The sequence below is a fragment of the Tauraco erythrolophus genome, chromosome 10, assembly GCF_009769465.1.
Source record: "Tauraco erythrolophus isolate bTauEry1 chromosome 10, bTauEry1.pri, whole genome shotgun sequence".
NCBI classification, from domain to species: Eukaryota; Metazoa; Chordata; class Aves; order Musophagiformes; family Musophagidae; genus Tauraco; species Tauraco erythrolophus.
In genome coordinates, this window is record NC_141474.1 from 3034958 (window position 1) to 3055651 (window position 20694).

The 20694-nt window shown below is 40.9% G+C and overlaps 1 protein-coding gene across 1 annotated transcript in view; it reads right to left on the reverse strand.

Moving 5' to 3' along the window:
• Window positions 1-289: 289 nt before the first annotated feature.
• SWT1 (SWT1 RNA endoribonuclease homolog) overlaps window positions 290-20694 on the reverse strand; it is a 34714-nt gene continuing 14309 nt past the window's right edge. Inside the window, 7 exon segments of the mRNA XM_009980494.2 lie at window positions 290-1002; window positions 4952-5016; window positions 6031-6097; window positions 15438-15566; window positions 16460-16668; window positions 17962-18107; window positions 19279-19417. Coding sequence (XP_009978796.2) covers window positions 897-1002; window positions 4952-5016; window positions 6031-6097; window positions 15438-15566; window positions 16460-16668; window positions 17962-18107; window positions 19279-19417 — 861 coding nt within the window. The 3' untranslated portion in view covers window positions 290-896.

Genomic DNA, 20694 nt, shown 5'->3' on the forward strand with positions numbered 1-20694 from the left:
TTTTCATGGACTTACAGCCGTTCGGAAAAGCAACAAACGGAGCGTTCTAACAGAGAGTTCACCTGGAGAGCAGGAGGAGGTGAGTCACTGAGGAAACCCCCCAGAGGGAAAACCCAAAAAAACCACTCCTGCCTTTGCCAGAGGAGACAGCAGAAGAGAGGCCGGGTTTTCCAAAGGAGCATTGCCAGCAGGTCCCGCTGCAGGAGGATGAGGTGGGTGTTTTAACAAAGGAAAAACATCACTTTCCTCCAGGACAAACACACCTGCATGGGGTCAGGTTTGGTTTTTTCTTTTTAAAAAGAGCATCCATCTCTTTCTTTCCCCATTTATATCCTCTCTTCAGCCACATAGACTGCGCTATATAGGATACGTACCTATATAGGATATGTACGTTGCACCTGCATTTTAGTCCCCCATGTCCGTAGGGGCAGGAAGCATCCCGGGTACCTGACTCCATATTCAGCTGCTTTCCTTTCAAACCCCCCAGTAGCACTATATATTCTTTTTTCTCTCTGGTCACTTCCCAAGTACCAGCAAAACAAATGCCTTACCTGGATTTTCCTATAGGACCTGGCTCCTAACACAAACGTTTGGAATTTAGACCAGGAGCACATCCCATTTGCTGGTCACCAGCACGGCCCATCTGCTGGTCACTCCAGAGCCCCTCACCTGAGCCACAAAATTCTACCAGCTGCCGCTTCTTGGCCAAAATTCCAACATTTAATGTACATAACGTAACTCGGTGAGGGCTTTTTCCTTCAACTCGAATATAAACAGCACCATGGAGAAGAAAGGCGGCAGATTTTGGGCTCCTCCAGTATTTCCCCCTCGCATCCCGGGGGAGCTGGACTCTGTCTGGACAAGGCGAGGGCAGGGTGGGCACCTGGGCACCGGTGTCACAGCCAGCCCCTGTTCTTGGCTTCCGCGTGCACGGCGGCGTGACACTGCTTCACGGCGTGCTCCAGCTGCGCCAGCTGGCCGCAGCCCACCTCCAGCCGCTCCCTGCGGAACAGAAGGCACAGGTCAGCAGGACACGACGGGCCTATTGACACAGAGGGATCTTTCGGTGTATTCCTTGAAAACAAAATCCAAAGGGATTCTAATGCCACACTTGAGTTCTGTTAAAAGCAGAGTACTCCGTACCTCTGGAAATCCCGACGTGTTTTTAATCTCCACAGCAAAAGAGCACGTTTGTTACGGAGGTGGCCAAGCCTTACGTGTTCCCTGCAATTAAATCTCTCAAAAGGAGCACTCTGAGCCATGCAGCAGACACCAGTTCCCTCTTTTCAACCCAAAACTGAGCCTTCCACTAATATAAAACCTCACTGGTTTTTACCGGACGTGTTCAAGCTGCAAGTCAACTACACGTTTCCTACGTGTTGCAGACAGAAACAAGTTCTAGCCACAGTTACAACATGGTCCGAGACTGATTTTGGGCTTCTGGGATAACCTGACTTCCATCTGCAGCTCCTGGTCTTCTCACGCTTGCCCGACATCCATAATTTTTCCTGTAATCTGCAGAGCGTCACCAATCGGAGACAGCATTTCAGATGCTTACGCTCTTACAAATTAAATATTGTTTCCATTAGCTAATCTTAAAGGGACTTATAGTCCCATATTCCATATGGGACGTGCCCTGAGGAAAAAGGACTACAAGACATTTTTTTTGGAAAAAAAAAAACCCTAAGTGTACATTTACTGTGTGCAACTCTTGTTTCAGGCTGGCAAACAGTGTTGCATTTTTAAATAACAGCCACTCTAGTTCACCAGGTGAAAAACCTCTCCAATTTCCATGTTCTTCTGCAAGACGGCGACACAAAGCTTCCACCTCTCCGAGCAAAACAACCAGCTCCGGGATGGCGTTTCCCCCACGTTTGGGTTCATAAAATCCAGACACTGACCTGCTGAGTAGGATGTGCAAGAGAGGCAAAAATTCCCCTTGCCCACCCTGGGGAAAAGGAGCGCCCGCTCTGCCCCAGGATCACATATCCCCCCGTCTACTGGCACCCTGGCAGCAGCCCCCCGCACACGAGGTGCTGATGTCATGCAAAGGTAGTTTCTTAAAAAATAACCAGTGTTGAAAGGTCCCCGAGATGGGCTTTCCTGACAGAACGGGGATTCTGAAAGGTTCAGTTCAAACCGTCTTCCCGTGCTTCCACACAAAATGAATCTCCTGACGCCGCCGATTATTATTTAGACTTTTGTTTCAAAAGAGGAATTTAACCCTTAACTTCATAGAATCACAGAATGGTTTGGGTTGGAAGGGACCTCAAAGACCATCTCGTTCCAACCCCCCTGCCATGGGCAGGGACACCCTCCACTACACCAGGTTGCCCAAAGCCTCATCCAGCCTGGCCTTGAACACTGCCAGGGATGGGGCAGCCCCAGCGTCTCTGGGCAACCTGTGCCAGTGCCTTCCTTCATTCCAATGAAGGAAGATTCACCAGGATTTTCCTAAGGCTTTATCAGGTCTGAAGAATGCGTACCAAGGGAGACATCAGCAGCTGGGTCTGCCCTTTGCTATCTTTGTATAACCCCATCTCCCCCTCGCAGGCTCCCGCTTCCCCCGGACAGCCATGTTAATCAGATCTGACTCCCTACAGGGGGTATTTTTTTGCCTTCTTACAGGGCATTGCTTAGTCTCTGCCAGTACAAGGACAGGGAAAGCGTGGAAGGGCAGGGTCAGTCTTTTGTTTCGTTTATATCCTAAAGAGCTGGCCCCTAGTTCTCTGCTGGCACCTTCTAAAGGCTGCTGTGATAGCAAAGCCTACAGCACCACTTGGAGACAGGAAAGCAGGAGAATTGTGCATACAGCTTTGGCTATTTAGCTTCACGTTGTCCTTTTCCTTCTCCAGGTAAGGAGAAACCCTTTGGATCAAAATTTCAAGACGAGAGCATCTCTGGCGTACCATGAAAAAGGAACAGTCAGAGTACAAACGTTCCAGAGAGGAATTTCTCTCCCAGAGAATTCAGAGGCTGGGTTGAAGCAAAAACGTTTGCTGGTGTTGGAGCCAGGGGAAACACTTTGTTCAGCATGGTTCTGCCAAAACTCGAGTAATTCAGCCGGCCTTGACGCAGTCTCCGTTCCCGTGCCTTTGCTCTTGGAACATCTTTAATGGAGTGCTTTTAAAAAACCCATTTCATATCTCTGCTTTATTGGGTAGAGTCACATTTATTTCACTTCTGTAACACCACATAGTCTCATTGCTGCCGTAACCAAAAACAGCAATCAGACGTAAGTAGTGCTTTGGAAGTATGTGGATGGAATTTCTAGCAACACATCTTGAGCTTTGCTTCGTTTGCTCTGTATGTTTGCAAAGGAGGTACCCAAAACGCGGCCCCAAAAACGCCGGCCCACCAAAAACAACGGCCCCAAAAACACGGCCCCAAAAACACGGCCCCAAAAACACGGCCCCAAAACACGGCCCCAAAAACACGGCCCCAAAAACACGGCCCCAAAAAACACGGCCCAAAAACACGGCCCCAAAAACACCCTCATCCTGTACCGCTCATCCAGAAAATCAAAAGTTGTGGCAAGAACGTTTGTCTTGGCCACGCAATTGACCGTAGGCACAGAGAAATCACGACAATGGAGGAGATGTTTCGGCTTTCTGGTAAAAACACGGATCCAGGGACATCTTTTGAACATCAAAGAAATCGCGCTCCCTCACTACCCTTAGCGCAACGCCGAAGGCTGTACGTACGCCGTACATTTTATACAGCCAGTGATGGATATGCCCACAAATGTTTGAAAATTTGGGAACTACAGAAGCGCTGGCCACCAACTGTAGCCAGTTAAGCTTCTAAATTACTTTTCTCTACTGACACAGAGGTTGACTCTCTCCCTCCCTGCCTAACTCTTCTCCCCCGACCTAGCGATCCGCGCTCACAAATTCACAAAAGATTTAGGAAACCAGTATCAAACCAGGCAAAGGGAAGATTTTTAGAACGATTTGCCTACTCAGATTTAAAATAAGCCACAAGGCTTTTACGCAGCTGATGGAACCATGCCATCATATCCTGGCAAGTCACAGCTCCTTCATATCCACGTAACAGGAACATCAAAGAAATATTTAGCTGTCTTTATTATCTACTCAACATTTATTAAAAAAACCCCAACATTATGGTGTTTTAAAAACCCCACAGAACCTGGATTTACAAGCTCTCAATTACACAAATTCAGAAAGAAACCTTTTATGAGTCAAACTTTACAGTTAAGAGCTGTCAGGTGTGCATGACACTCATTTTTAGATTAAAGTTTCAGGCTTTTAACTCAGCTGTACAATAGAATATTTATCTTCCTGTGACTGAACCGTAAAAAAGCCTTTTAAAATGGAAACAGCACTTGGAATCGTAAGTTTGCTTCTCCTTTTTTTTTTTCTAGCTGTACTAACAAATGGCTTAATTTATGACTTTAATAACGATGTAGCACAGCAGCTGCAGATATGCCCCATTTCATGGTGCAGTTCAATCCCTTGAACCACCTTGAGAATCCAGGGTTTTCTCCTCTGCTGAGCTAAGCAAAGTTCTCCCAGTAACGAGCTCTGTTACGAGAAGTACCTCCCCAAAAGAGGATTTCAGTTACGACCACATCAATTTAAACGCGGTCGCATGCTCTACCTTACAAGGACACTGACCTACATGGCTCTGTCTGCTGCGAAGCCACGAATCCAAACTAAGAGAGGAAAGAGGGACCAACATCTCACCTCAAACAGCTGAAAAATCATTGTGGAGAGGTCAATGGCTCATCTCTGATTTAATTTCTGTCCTCTCCTACTCTGTTGTAATAGCAAAAAGGGGGAAAAAAGGGGAGGGAGGAAATAAAACATCCCCGTCTTCCCTATGTCCCTCCTACAAGGGTGATTTTTTATTTATCCACACAATTTCTCTTGGGGTACTTTGGTAAAATGCTGTCTCAAACCTCACCCCATGTGGTCAGTAATCCGCTTACCGGTATGTCTCCTGTGAAACACACTCGTACAGCTCCTCAGCAGAGAATTTTACACTGCTGTTTAGCTTAAAATGAAGAACAAAGAATTAACACAGGAATTTACAAGTATCACGTACCGATAAAATCGTACGGCTGGTGTAACAGGTATGGTTAATGTATTAACAAGCTCTCAAGTCGAGACAGTACATAAAAAGTCATGCTATATATATAAAATCAAATATGACAAATTAACAATCATGATGGTGTATAATGGGAGCAACAGATATCACTCCAGCTCCCTTTTCCAACAATTTTCTGTACAAATCTAAAAAGACCATACATATTCTTTCTCCCCTCTTAGAATCATGGAATGGTTTGGGTTGGAAGGGACCTCAAAGACCATCTAGTTCCAACCCCCCTGCCATGGCAGGGGACACCTTCCACTACACCAGGTTGCCCAAAGCCTCATCCAACCTGGCCTTGAACACTTCCAGGGATGGGGCGGGCCACAGCTTCTCTGGGCAACCTGTGCCAGTGCCTCACCACCCTCAGAGGGAAGAATTTCTTCCTTAGATCTAAGGAAGAAATTCCTTATATCTCCTTGTATCTCTTAATTCCTTATATCTTCCTTATATCTCTTACTTTACCCTATAGCTCTATAGCAAACGAGGGTAAGTTCTGACTCACAGTAGTTCCCTAACTACAGTCACCCTATATAGGGTACAGGCCCAAACCCCAAATATATTTTCCTGTATAGGAGAGGACTGCAAATCTGAAATATGAAATACTGCAAACATTCATTTCAATTTCTCAAAATCTTTCATCACTAATTCGTTAAAACTTCACAAATAACTGGTAATTTCAATTTATCTTTTTTTTTTTTTTCCCCCTGAACTGCAGCCAAGATTCTCCATAGAATCACCTAATGCAATGTACTCGCTGGTAAAATATATTTTTGTGCCCAACACCTAATAAATAAGAGCAATCATCAAAATTCTAGCGTAGTGAAAACGCAATATGAGATACCTCATGACTACTCTAAATAAAAAAAACTGTAATAGAATTGTATCTGATAAAAAACATTGAAGAAAACTTCATACCTCGTTGCTTATCAGGAAGTTATAGAGGGTCCCAATATCTTGGAAACTACTGGTTGGGGTCAAAATTCTGAAAAAGAAAAGGGTTGGGATTTTTTTAAAGCAAATATAAAAGGTTTCTATGGAAGAGTTGAACAAAAATAGTCGGAAGCGCTTCATGGAAAAAAAGATATAATTACTTCTTTGAACAAAAAGAAAATTATGATCTTGAATAATCTTCCCTTCCACTCCTCTAAAAGAATAAAATGAGCGGATTATTTCTGTCAGGACTTTCTGCGAAGGTTTTTCCTAATTAAAATTGCAACTTTAAAAAAAAAAAAATTTTTAATTTCCTAATTAAAAATGCAACCGATGTGTTTATGAGCAATTCCTAATTGCTAATTACTAATTCCTCCATCCAGAGGGGAAGAAAACCAGCAATAATTCAAAGCCTTTTGTTTGACACCAGCAAAGTGACAGGCAGCAGGAAGCTTTCCCACAGCTTTAACCCATTCCCTCCAGCATTCCACCGCACGGCTCAAACGCTACGATGTTCACCCTATTTTTGCTCTTTCTAATAATAACCAATTTCCACCAATTTCCTGAGAAAACAGGATTTGACAGCTGGAGAGGGGTGTTTTTGTGAAGAACCGTGCATCACGTGAAATATTGGTGGTTTATTTAGCCACGAGGCAACGTTTCAGTCCATCCCAAAATCCAGCCCTTGCTCTCCACCTTACAAGCAGAAGAAACCACCAGCTTTGGTGTCTCGAGGTCATCGTAAAGTTCCAAGAGATGTATGCCCTTTTTCCATGAGGCTCCAAAAATGAGCCAATAAGGGAAAAAATTCATTCTCCTAATCTATTTAAGCAGATAGAATTCAGTTATACCTCCGTGTAACTTAATTTGCATTCACTAGGGAAAAAACAGAACCCTCTTAAACACTACAAAACACACATTAAAAAACATGTAAACTCTATTTATATTAAGAAATACTGATAAAAATCTGCCTTATGTGAAGTTTTAAGTATGTAAATGATTAAGAAAATAACTGGATTTGGAAAAAAAAAAAACTGGAAAAAAAAAAAATCTTCTTCTGGGGAAGCTCTATTTACTTTCCCATGGGAAAGTGCCCAAATTCTCCCCTCCCTCCCCTTGCAAGCCGTAAGGCTTTCTAAATGAATTAATTAGGAACTGAAAAAAGACCAGAAAACTAACAGAATAAGTTAAAAATCTCGGCTAAAAAAGACAATGTGTCTTAAACAGGCTAGAAGGCCATGACACACCACAGGATTTATCGTAACTACTGAGTCCGCTGCTTATTTTCATCCTGATTTTCCATAGGAACGATCGCTGTTGCCAAAATAACCCCACATTCTTTCCCTCTTTGTAGGAAGATATACCAGAATTTCCTTCTTGGACTAAAACACTAAACCCACCGACTAAAAATCAGCAAGAGAACCAATTGACTAGTTTCCTAAAAATACCTCGGAGCCTTCAACTGCTACCTCAGCGAGAAGGCGATGGGCTTTGACAGCGTAAAGCCCTGGCAGAGCCGATTTGGCAAACCTCCTTGGCAACGCCGGGAATCTTGGCAGCTCGGAGCGCGTCGCCGCTCGGATTCCCACCGACCGGCTCCGTGTAGCTGTGAGCCAGCAGCGTGTCCGCAAGGGACAATACGGCAGCTTCAGCGGTCCGCATCAGTCGCCCGTGACATCAATAAATGCTCCGAGCCTGAGAAAGTGTCATTCCCATTCCTGATGGTTTTGGAACCATTCTGCCTTCTCCTTGACGCGGAAAAGAGGAGAGCGTGCACGTTTGTCTTCATAAAACTGAAAGCAAAACCGTACCAGACATAAAGGTGTAAGATGTTCCTAACAGCTTCACCTGAAGGATGCTACGTTTTGCCACACAATATGTGGGGGTAAAACAGGTTTGTGACTCTATTTTCTTCCTGCTCTTCCAAGGACACCTAGGGAAGGGTGTAGGATAGGTAAGACTGCTGCCACAGCTGAGCTCACCACACCAGCCAGGTGAGCTTTCCACAGGAAAGACGGAGGGTAGGGGAAAAGGCAGCTGGTGAAGAAAGACCTGTATTAATCATAGAATCATAGAACGGTTAGGGCTGGAAGGGACCTTCAAAGGTCATCTAGTCCAACCCCCCTGCAAGGAACAGGGATATCTCCAACTAGATCAGGTTGCTCAGGGCCTCATCCAACCTGGCCTTGAACGTCTCCAGGGATGGAGCATCCACCACCTCTCTGGGCAACCTGCTCCAGTGTTCTACAACTCTCATGGTAAAAAATTTTTTCCTAATATCCAATGTGAATCTACCTCCCTCTATTTTAAAACCATTACCCCTTGTCCTATCACAACAGGCCCTCCTGAACAGCCTCTCCCCATCTTTCCTGTAGGCCCCCTTGAGGTACTGGAAGACCGCTATAAGGTCACCTCGGAGCCTCCTCTTCTCCAGGCTGAACAGCCCCAACTCTTTCAGCCTGTCCTCATAGGAAAGGTGCTCCAGCCCTCTGATCATCTTCGTGGCCCTCCTCTGGACCCTCTCCAACTGGTCCATGTCCTTCTTATGTTGGGGGCTCCAGAATTAATTACAGGTTTCTGCTTTTTGTGGAGGAAAAACGTACATCCGAGCGACAAAAAGGTGAAGGAAGAGACTGAGAGCAGAAAGTCAGGCAGGATTGAGCCGTGGTACCAAACGGCATCTCCGCCTGACTGTTGCTTCTAACTCCCCAGGGCAGAGAAGCGCTGGAAGCTTTGTGTTTCACCCCATCGTCCTCAGCAAGACTACATTTAAAGAAAACCAGTCTGAAAATCATTTTCAAAGTAATATTAGAGCGGAATCCCAAGTTCAGACCTCCGGTTTGTCTGGAACTGTAACTGTACTGTGCATCACAGACACCCAAGGGAGCACTTTTCAACTATGTCTACAGAAAATACACATTCATGAAAACTTCTGAATCTTGACACCAATTAGGATGCTGCAGACTTAAAAATTATCTCGTTGACGCTTCCCAAACCACACAGTCTACGCCCTCGACAAGGTAACCCTCACCACTAATTGTATCATTTCTTTTGAGGACATAATACTGGAAAACCTTTCTGTCCTGTGGACTAGAGCGTACCAGCAAGCTGCTAACATTACTGGGTCAGCTCAGTAAGTTACCAGACCCCAGGTGGACGTATAAACGGGCTGTGCTTCTGGTTCTTGGGGAAAAAACCCACAATAAAACGTGTAAATGAACATATAACTTCATGTTAATCCCGTGACTCGTTTTACGGAGTTTGCTTGGACTATCACGGCAATTGTGTCTGAGTTTGTAACAGGAAATGAGAATTGGACGTTGGGCTCCGAGCTTTAGAATATCTTCAAATAAAGGACATTTGTTATTTTCAAGGAAGAAGCGTCGCTGCACACGGAGGACTGAGAAGAGGTTGGCGAGAAAAGAGCTCGCGCAGTAACTTCCCCCACAAATTCTTAACAGGTCAGCATTCAGAAAACACGGCTAGTGCTGTTTTCAGCTAACCAGGAACTGGAATACAAGCTCCAGTCTTGGAATGTATTTTTCTGGAGAAAATTCTAACACATTCCTGTCTGCAGAGCAACGATTTCACACCACCGCCAGTCTCCACTGGTTTTAACCACTTTATGCCCCATCCCTGGCAGTGTTCAAGGCCAGGTTGGGTGAGGCTTTGGGCAACCTGGTGTAGTGGAAGGTGTCCCTGCCCATGGCAGGGGGGTTGGAACTAGATGGTCTTTAAGGTCCCTTCCAACCCAAACCATTCTGTGATTCTATGATAATCAAGAATGGAAGAGGATAGGAAATAGCTCACGACGTGGTTCCTCTCTTGCGGATAGAGAAGACCTGGGAAACAAGCAAAGCCTATTTGGAAAGGATCAGAAAATTAACTTATCAAATAGAAGGAAAAAAAAAAAAAACAAACAGCTGCTCCCAAACACTAAAATCCTACGTAATCACTCTCAAATCTGGCCAGACCTCTGTACCTCAGTGATTGTCACGCTGAGCCATCCCTCTTCAGCAGTTCTCCGTGATCGCCCGTGGCGCAAGACCGATAAGACTGTCATGAAGCATTAGCCAATTCAATAAATCCCTGTGGTTAATCAAAAAGGCGTTTGACTTAATTGCAAAATATGTCAACTTCACCCACTAAAAGCCCCGTTTAAACCTCGTTGTCAGAAGATCAGGGAAGCAAAAGAGATGAGAAACGGAGTAGCAAAACTTCAGTGTGGCTTATTAACAACTCCTCGTTACACTGCCCTGCAACAAGGGACTCAAACTGGTGTTACCAGAACAAAACCCTTGGCGTGTGTTGATCCAACATTAACCTGTTGGGAAATTAAGGGGATATTTTCCAAAATAGTCAAGCTTATGCTTTCTTCTACTGTGGAAGCACTTCAGATGCCAGATCCTAGAGCCACTTTGCCTAGATGCCTGTTCTCTTGGCTTTACAAGGTCAGAAAGGACCGTGGCTTTTACAACACTAACTCATTTATTCAAAATTTCCTGCTTTTGAGACTGGTTTAAAGGCAACAACTTAAGCAGCTGCCACAGCACCACCTCTGCCCTGCACCTTGTTAAGCACTGGCCAGTTTCAGCCATATTTGACACAGGCAGAGGTCTCGAAACTTTGAAATTTCTTACAGCTCTCATTAAAATAGGCAGAAGGGTAAAGGACACGTTCGGACCCCGCCAGCAGAGAAGGCTGCAGGTAAGTTCAAAGGTAATAGAAGATGGCAAAGAATTCACAAGGAAAGGAAATGCTAGAACTAGAAGACCTTTTGTCAGACACTGCCCATGTCCCCTGCTGCTTAACTGCAGTATTTCCATTTCTCATCCATAAATCCTGTTCACCTTGGAAAACCACACAAAGCCCAGCGCTCAGAGGCTGAATTTTACATTAAAGTAGTTTAACTGTTCTCCTTTAGTGGGTCAAGAATATTTCAGGTTTCATCTAAATAAATAAAAAAATAAAAATCAAACAACTAGTGGTAGAAAACTCTGATACTTCTTGAACTGGGAGTTAATTCCCATTTTATTTCCAGAAGGAGACTGCATGCGGACGAAGATTAAAAGTAGAGCTCTTAATCTGGAGACTTTAGGATAGAAATTACTAAATGCCATGGCAGTCTAAGGGAAGGAAGACAATCTTCTAACTAGACACCAAGAAAAGAAATCTCAATTCCTCCACCGACCAGCTGAATAAAGAAAGAGGAAACAGTTTCTCTACAGCTGTAGAATTCTGTTTCTAAATTAGTAAAACTGTAGAACTGGTTTTAAATTATTTAATCCCAAAATATACAATTCAGTGATCAGTTCAGATACACTAACGTTTTCCTGCACTACTGAGATCTTAAAAAATTACATGTTTAATTTACAAATGTTTATGGAGCCCTTGTCTAAATCAGCGCCTTCCAAACAAACAAAACCATTGAGAATTTGAGAAAAATTCCATTTAGATAAAATATTAGAAAGCAGAACTCAGGTTCCTTACTGCAGTAAGTAACAGATAAATATTTTTAGAGCTGACACTCTATTAGTATAAATATTTATAAGTATTGTATCTAGGAGCATATGCTGTGAATTGTGAGTGATTTTAAAGTTGGTGTGTGAACAAAACTGTTATTTCTCAGCGAACAGATGAAAAAAATCCAACTAGAAATAACTGTATCAATTCACTAAAGACTAAACGTTCTTTGTCTTTTCTGTTAAGGAGGACTTCTTATCTAAAAGTAACTTTAGGAAGGCAAGGAAACATGAAGATGTGTAAATTCCCAAAGAGTGCATACAGACCCTTGAATGTAATATATGAGTCTCCAAAGATGAAGGGCTCAAACATCTTCCTGCAGAAGCAGTGGAAGAATTTCTACAAGCAACAAAAGATTTGGCACAAACTTGAAAACTCTGAGTTGTAGAAATACTTCTGTTGCCTCAAAGAGCTGCTTGAAAAATCAAGAAGTTATTTTGAAGATTTTTAAAGATAATGATTTTAATTTACCTTAAAGCTTTAATTTAAGAGGCCTTAAATTAGGTGCCCTAATTAACTGGTTCCAAATAACACCCAACCCAAATAATACACAACGTAAATACAAGTACAAACCACCACTGAAAGCAGTCAGAAATATTACTCAGCCCAAAATTATTTAAAAACATGTCATGATTTTACAATTTTACTTGAAGTACAAATTTCAGAGGTTTAATAATCTATGTTCATTGCTAATCAATGTAATATAGATCAACATAGGTAATACCCTCTTGCTGTCAAAAGTGGAAAATAGGGATATTTTTTAATATCTATATTTGTCACAAACATGTTCTGGTCATCAAGTCTGAATGCTGTAGTAATGCCACTAGTGTAGTATTTTTTTCCTATGAGGAAGGGTATCATTACACACATTTATCTCAAGAAGTGTGATTGTGTTTTTAACAACCTGAAAATCTGAACTTTCAATATAAGTTATTTGTAAAACTCCCAAACTTCCATAAGACAGTTTCTTTCTTCATTCTGGACAGCAAGGAATAGAAGGTAACACAGACAACGCTTGTATTTTATCACTAAAAGCTGTATTACCTCCAAATATTCCAGCTAGAACTTTTTCACTGCTTTTTCTCCAGATGCCTCCTTTTCTGCAATCACACTGTTAGATTAACCACAAGTCACCGAAAGGATTTTTTTCCAAAATCAGGAAAAATAAATATACTCTTAAGTTCACTTTCAGAAAGGTTGAGTGACCCAAGCAAAATGAGCCTCCCTCTCACTTTTGAAAACTTCAGACTTTTTATTTTAATACCCTGTAACATACAGAAACCTACAATGATTCATAAATATGGCTTCTGACTCTTTAGAAAACCTACTCAGAATTCTCAAACTCACTTAAATATCTACACTCAAGGCTAAACCAGGAGAGTACATGTCAGGGTCTCTCTGAATTTCTTGCCCCATGATGCCCCCTTCTGCAAATCTGCTGAAAAAAACTCAAGAGAGGCATTTCCAAACGTGAGTCTGCAAGGAAATTACTCCACTCTGAGAACCAGCCTGGATGCATAAATACTGTGTTTTGGTTTAGGGGTAGAAAAGAAAATTTTAAAAAGTCTGAAAGGAATTTTTAAAGCCATTTCACTTCATTATGGAGTGTCATGGTAATCAAGTGAAACAGAAAATAGCTTCTCCATTTGAAATAAAGTCAAAGGACAGGATCCTGTTTATCTTTGCTCCAGAGACACTAGTGGCTCTAATCAAGACACTATATCTTTTGTAAAACAGATTTCTCTGATATAATCTTAGACCTTTTTACTTTCAGAGAGCTCTCCCATAAGGGGAAATACTGGAGGTAAGCAGCTTTCACTAAAAGAAATACAAAATGTCTCTTATGGCCACAGAAAGTTCTAATGAAACACCTCTGTAGCACAGAAGTAACGATTTTGAAACACCTTATTCCCATTAAATCTCACCCACCACATATATAAACCAATACCACAAGATTTCTTGGAAAAACTTTAGGACTGGAATGAAAAGAACCAAGTTTAGCAGTAACCTGCTTTATATTAACGAAATTTTAGAGAAAGAACTGACATTGCCCCTACTGAACACTAATCTCAACTGGGAATACTAAACCAAACAATCAGCAACGAAAATGAATCAATTACCACATTTCTCCTCATGTTTTTCTGCTTCTACTTTTGTAATCTTTAGACCATTTTTCTTTGAAAGACAGATGACAATTCTTTGGGTGGATTTGTCCCACGACTAGTGTGCTGTACAGAAAATAATCAGATCTGTAACTTCGGCTGTAATACTGTTGACGCAGGGATGGTCCGTTACACTCACGTGAGTACTTCACAGGAGCGTACCTTGGAGCTTGTTTGGGACTTATGGGATATATATTTTACTGAAACACTTTAATTAAAGAAATATTCTTTCGATCATAATGAAAAAAAGCCAGAAAAACTTATTTGGGAGTGCTGACATGTGAAGCAAATGTTTGCATGTTTCTATCACAATTTTTATTGAAAAAAATCAAAATACTCCCGGCAGTTACGGATGAAAACTAGTTCAAGTCCCAGGTGACAAAGCTCTGGATCCCTGCTCCAGACTTTTGAAGTGTCTGGACAGGGCAGACCTCACACTGGTTATCCTCAACTGGGATAACCATAAGTCCACACTGGGCAGGACTGTTGTGATGACTACAGCATAAGGACTGTGATCCTTCAGGAAACCAACACCGCTAAGTACTGATTAAGTAGGTTTAAAAGCTCACTACTACGGTGGAATGATAGAAAAAACACTTCTTGAAATAAATTATTAGCTTATTAGCTGATCTCTAAGCATGCTGTAACAGCCTACAGTAGAAATGTAACATAGCTCAACATTTACTTAATATTGCTAATGCACAGGGCAAGCCCAACCGTTTGGATGCCTCTATTTCACAGTTTTCTAACCTATTTTCGTAGTTCCTATGCAAAAAACAAGCGTGCCCAAATTAAATAGCTCCAGCCACTCGGATTGGTGGCCTGTTAACCCTTTAGGATGCTCACAGAAGTTACTGGAACTTTAACCACAGGCAGTGGGAAACTGAGGAACTCCACGATCCTAAGAGTGACAACGTAAAGCTTCCTCCTGCAGCTGTTCCTGCTGGTGAATAAACTTCACTGCTGTTAAAAAACCAAACAGACTAACCTTATGTTTTCTGAAGCTTCATTTTTATTATTCTGCACTCCTTAAAAACAGGGAGAAGGAAGACAGAGGGAGCATTATCCTTCCTAAACTGAGAGTGCAGCTGATTGATTGTCATTGCTACTGCTGCAATACAGGTTTTGACTCATGAAGAATACTCTAGAATTGTTAACAGTGAAATCCCAAAACTTTATGTCCTTTACTGTACTGGAAATTTGTCACAGTTCCAGTAAATCTGGCATTTGAAAAATAAGTGTTCTGAATTATTCATAGAATCATAGAATGGTTAGGGCTGGAAGGGACCTTCAAAGGTCATCTAGTCCAACCCCCCTGCAAGGAACAGGGATATCTCCAACTAGATCAGGTTGCTCAGGGCCTCGTCCAACCTGGCATTCAAAGTTCTTGCCATGAGAGCTAATAAATTAGTTGATCGTGTCATAGCTCCAGTTACACTCCGAACAGAAGCGAGTGGCTCGTCACCAAACACCAGAAAACAAGTCCCAAGTCATAAAAGAGAAAACTCACTACAAGAGATGTGAACGTCTGCGACAGTTTCTTATTCTTTTGCTACCAAGAAATGGTTCTAGGCAGGCTTAATATCAAGACTTTTACTGAAAAACACATAACTAAGCACACAAAATAAATTGTGGTTTGGCATCAAAGTATTTCAGTGATCTTTACGACTTTCAGTGCCTGTTACTGTCCCTAGCTCACATGCTTACCTACTAATTCCTTCACGGATATCATTCACAGCTGCCAACAGCTTCTGCAAACCTAAAAAAGCTTCTTCAAATGAAGACTTTGCAGTCACAGTTCCGGCGTTAAGGTCCAACTTTTGGAAAATTTCGTTGCTAACATTAGAAAGAAAGAAGAGACGTTGAAAAGCAGTTCATAAAAATCCTCAAAATTCAGAGAACCCCAGTATCTACTGTAAGCAGTATATGTGGACTATAAAAAAAAAGATCAGAAGTAAATCTATACTAAAATATGTTGTCTAAACCAGTTTTAGAATAAATAGTGGAAAGACTATACCCTACAATTGTAGGCATAACTCCCAGTCCCTCCCCTTGAAAAGATTTCAGATTAAGACTACAAAAAGAAAACACAGCGACCATTCAGACTTTGTTAAAGCATCTTGGTGATTTTCAAGCAGGTTTTTCAAAAATAACCAAAATAAAAAGCTAGATGGAAGGGGGTTTAATTTCATGCAATTTTAAGTCTATATGAGAAAGGAAATTCATCACTAGATTCTGCATTTGGATTTTATAAAATGAAGGATTTTGCTTAGCAAGAAAACTTAACTATATTTCAAATGTATTAAAGTTGGAAACAAAAAGCAAACAATTTTGCATAGGCTACTATACCTTCACAGGTTTTGGAAAGAAAATAATCACAAGAAAACTTAGAGCTTGAATGCCTTTTTTTTTATGACTAAAGATAAGATTTCCATGCATGCCTCACATTTGTGGCTCTTACAGGGTTTTCAACACCATTCTGTAAGGCAACTTGTTTCAGCCACAGTACAGAAAAAGAGCATCAGACAGGTCACTGACTGCATCCGCATAACAATTTGCACGCTCCTAACTTTTGTGCGACAAGTTGTGTGATTTTTTTGGTCAAGTTTGATTAATTACTAACAGCTTCTTCTCTAAAACAGGAAAAAAAGCAGCAATTTCTAAAGTGTGTGTGTTTGAGAATTATGCAAGGTTATGTACAAGTTCTGAGTTTCTCCAGCACACCGTACCTGTACAAGTTTATTGTATTCCATACACCTTCAAGCACTGACCAGATTTCCTGGTGCCTGTTTTCTCGAGCCACATGAAAGCTTGGATGTAACTTTTTTTCTCCACAGCTTTGAAGATTTGGTGTCGTTGCTTCCATTTTTTCACACACAGCGTTTTCTGAAAGAACCATGACGTCTTCTGAGAACTCCTGCTGACTTTCTGACCTCACCTTATAAAACAGTTCAGTAGACAAATGATGAGTGTATTTGGTTCCTAACTTAAGAAAACGTCAACACTTCTATTTTTTTGTTTTAAAGCAATGCTCAAAAAAGCAAGGCAGATCTCTTCCAGTCATAACCATCTTTATTACAGTCTCTAAAGCATCTCTCAGTCTTTATGTATACCTTGCTATTTCTACAGATAGAAGACTAAAGCAGGCACAGTAAACTGGTATAAACGAGAATTGCTTCTTATTCTTGCTCCCTATCCCACCTGCTGGCACATTTTCCTCTGCAACAGCAGCACCAATCTTCTCATTTGGTAAAGCAGTCCAGAAAATTTGTCCAGGTTAAACTGAAGCTGATCTGGTACAACCTACTCTGTATAAGGGCAGTTCTTTGGGATGTCCCACACCTGTCAGAACAAGTTTTCAGGCAGAAAGGCTGCTGCTTCTGGCAGCTCCAAACTGCAGACGAAGCTCCTGACTGCAACGCACACAGAAGTTACAGCACAGCAGACAATCAAGACTCCCCAAATCATCCTTCCTCTCCTTGACCACCTTCTTCTTCCTTTCCCCTTCAGCATTCTCCAAAACTGAAAAGAACTTTTTACAGATATCCTGACCTGTACTCTTTCCCATATATAGAAATATTTCACGTCATCCATGCTCATTATTCCACACTTTATGCCATTATATATGGAACTAACAACAGCCACAAATCAGGACACTGACATTTCTTCCACAGCAACTCAAAGATGAGCTGGGAGTAAAGACATACTTCTCAGAACACAAAGAGTATCAGGACATCCCCCATGAACTATCCCAAAGCACAAGATACAGGTGAGTCCTTTCTTCACCTGTAGCACCAGAGCTACCAAGACGAGGAAAGCTGAAAGAGCACCTCTAGAAACAGTAGTATCACATCCACCTCAGAAGTAGAAACAATTTAAATTTTAATCTTAATCTTTACAGCCCTTTCCTATCAGCTACAAATGCAATAGAAAACGAAGACATTTTTTTCCTGAAAGCAGCTAAATAATGTTTTTCAGTCACCCTCCCAACACTAAGACATTTACGTTAGGGAGGGGAATCTATCAAGCACATAAAGGCAGATACTTGCTACATAAAAATGAGCATTAAATTTGGGGCCTATTAATTTTGAAAACACTCTAGCAACAACATTTCCTGCAAGGATTTGTTGAAATTACATGGAAAATTTAGAAATCTAAGCCGGGTTTGCAAGATGAACACGAAGCAGCTTCAAGAAGATGCTAGGTGAAGGGGTACTAAAGCTGCCCTTACCTCTGCAAGCGTTTGGCACAGCTTGCTCACTCCAGCGTAAGCCTGGGGAAGCACACCATTGTAGTCTGACCTTGAACTGAAAGCGTGGAGTAATTTTTTGGATTCCTGGAGTAAGATACCCGCTGTTGAGGAATCGATTGTTTTACCTGATGTTCAGATATTAATATGGGAAATTAAAAAAAAAAAAGAATTAGATACTAGGAGTTATCAATCTTACGAGGCACCAATCTCAGGCAGTAAATTTAATACTCAAATGTCTGAATGGGCTGAAGGCACATAAACTCTTCAAAATGGTTCAGGAGCATTAGATAAAACAGGCTCAAGAGAAATATTAACAACAGTATGTGAGGCTAAGACCTCCCAAGTCTTCCAAATTTATCCAGGATTTGGCAAGAGGCTCAACTGATGTATCTGAAATAATCCTGCAGAACAGCAATATCCCAGGAGAGCGATATCAAATTAAATTAAAATCAAATTCTTAAAGATGTCTTTAAATAAATGAGTCAGCTGTTGGTTGTGTTGTTTTTTGGTTTTGTTTGAAATTAAACCTCCCTGTTCTCACCTACCACAAAGTAGATATTACTTCTCCATAATTTATCTGGCAAATGCAGATCATCTGGCCACACACAGCATGGCAGCAAAGGACAAAAAAAGATTATTTGCTTTTTAAAAATACTTCAGAGACTTTGGTGACCATTAACATATATATTCATTAAAATGTTTTTCCCCCAATTTTTGTAGGCACCTAGAGATGTATGACAAATTCTTACATGCTGATAGTGTCCATACATTTGCTTTTACTGTCTTTGTATAAAAAGCAGAAAAAAGGCAGCAGAATATTGAATTACAAAAAACCTCCACAAACCTCAAAACAATTCAGAAATTGTTTTTGTGATTTTTGCAGGTGATAGTTAGACCATTTGGGACCAAAGCCTGGACAGACTTGATCTTGGTACAAGCTTTCTTTTTCCCTTTTTTTTTTTTTTTCCTTTTTTTTCCTTTTTTTTTTTCTAAATGTAATTTACAGCTCATCCATTTCAGCTCAATTCTGGCTTTAAGGCTACAAAACCAGTGTTGGAATTTTGTCACCCATTTGGGGAATAAATTGTGGATCAATACAAAAGCAGATAAGACTGTCCAGGGTATGGCTCCATTTGGACAATCTTAAATGGAAAAGAGAGCAGAAGAGGGTGGAACCCATTACTATTCAACACACCCAGTATGTGCCTTTTCCAAGTATCTACTTTTTTAACTACTAACACCAGAAGAGTGAGGTTTTTTTACAAGTTTACAATGAACGTTCTCAGAGATTCTTACCTGTACAAAGGTGTTTATAGAGACATTCAACGGTTGAAAGCAAACTCCTTGGTACAACATAACCAAAAACAGCCATCCAGTGCTTTTTATAACAATTCAGCAAGTTTGCTAACGTCCACGGTGGCTTCAGGTACAGTATCTGAAAGACAAAACGTTATAAATTCAAAGGCTGATTTTCAAACAGACATAGTCCTGTACATTTCCCAACTGCTCTATTCTTTGATAATGTTATGATTTGTACATGCTGAAGTAGAATATTTCAAGGATTCCTCAGAAATAAGGCTATATTCAGATTCAACAAAGTTAGCTATTAAAAAAAAAGATTTGATTCAACAGCATCATGGGTTAAAAATGCTCATGTAAAACTGCTCAGCGTGCAACAATGATCTTTAAAGATTTTCATGATTTTTGGTTCCTCTTTTCTCAAAGACTCTGAATACCCAGAGTTATCTCTTAAAGTGATTTAAGTGTGTACAAATAAATGTGTACATTAAATACTTGTGTATAAAATCCAGAACAACAGTACACAGGCCTTTGGCTTTCTAGTAATGTTAAAAAGTAAAAATAAACACACTTTTCCTAGCTGTGACTATACACACATATTGCAATAAAATTAAAATTTATTACCACTAAGCGAAACCAGAGTTTGAAAAGATCTTAACAGAAATCAACTAAGTTAATCAAAAACACCTAAAAGCTTAACAGCTCATCAAAGCTCTAGCTTGTGAAACGACAGTCACTTCATGCAAATGATTTTCATTTTTTTTAAAGCCACAGAGGTTTATCTGCAATAAATTTAGAATTCTAACTAACCCCTACCAGCTATAAAGTGGAATCTCAACCAAAGCATGGATAATTTGAAAGTGCCTGGTACATCAGTATTTATTTGCTGTTAAATACTTTTGAAAGAGTGAATGTCTGGAGTTTCTTGTTAACACCCTGGAAATTCTGTATCTGTACTGTAACCAACTTGGCTGTGAGGGATTTTTTCCACATGGTACCTAACAACATCTGTTCTGATGGGGAAGAAGTGCCTGCAACAACAGTGTCTCAATATCATATCAAACATGATGGAACAGTTTCTTGAAGGACATATTAACAACACAGCGATTTAACCATCCTAGAAAAACTGAAACAGAAATTTAACCCAACTAATACAGGAGTTCTGATAACTTACACTGAACAGCCAGCACCTCTGCTATTGTATTATTAAAGACCATTAAAATACTGCACAGACTTTACTGGTCAAATAAAATAATCTTGTTATAAAATGAAAGAGTAAAACTGAACACTGAACTGTTACATCAGTGAACAAGATGACTCTGCTGTTTGGCTCAGCACAACTACTAACATCATTAAAATACCACACACGTTTAAACCCCTTAACACTCCAAATATCAAGCAAGATGACACAAG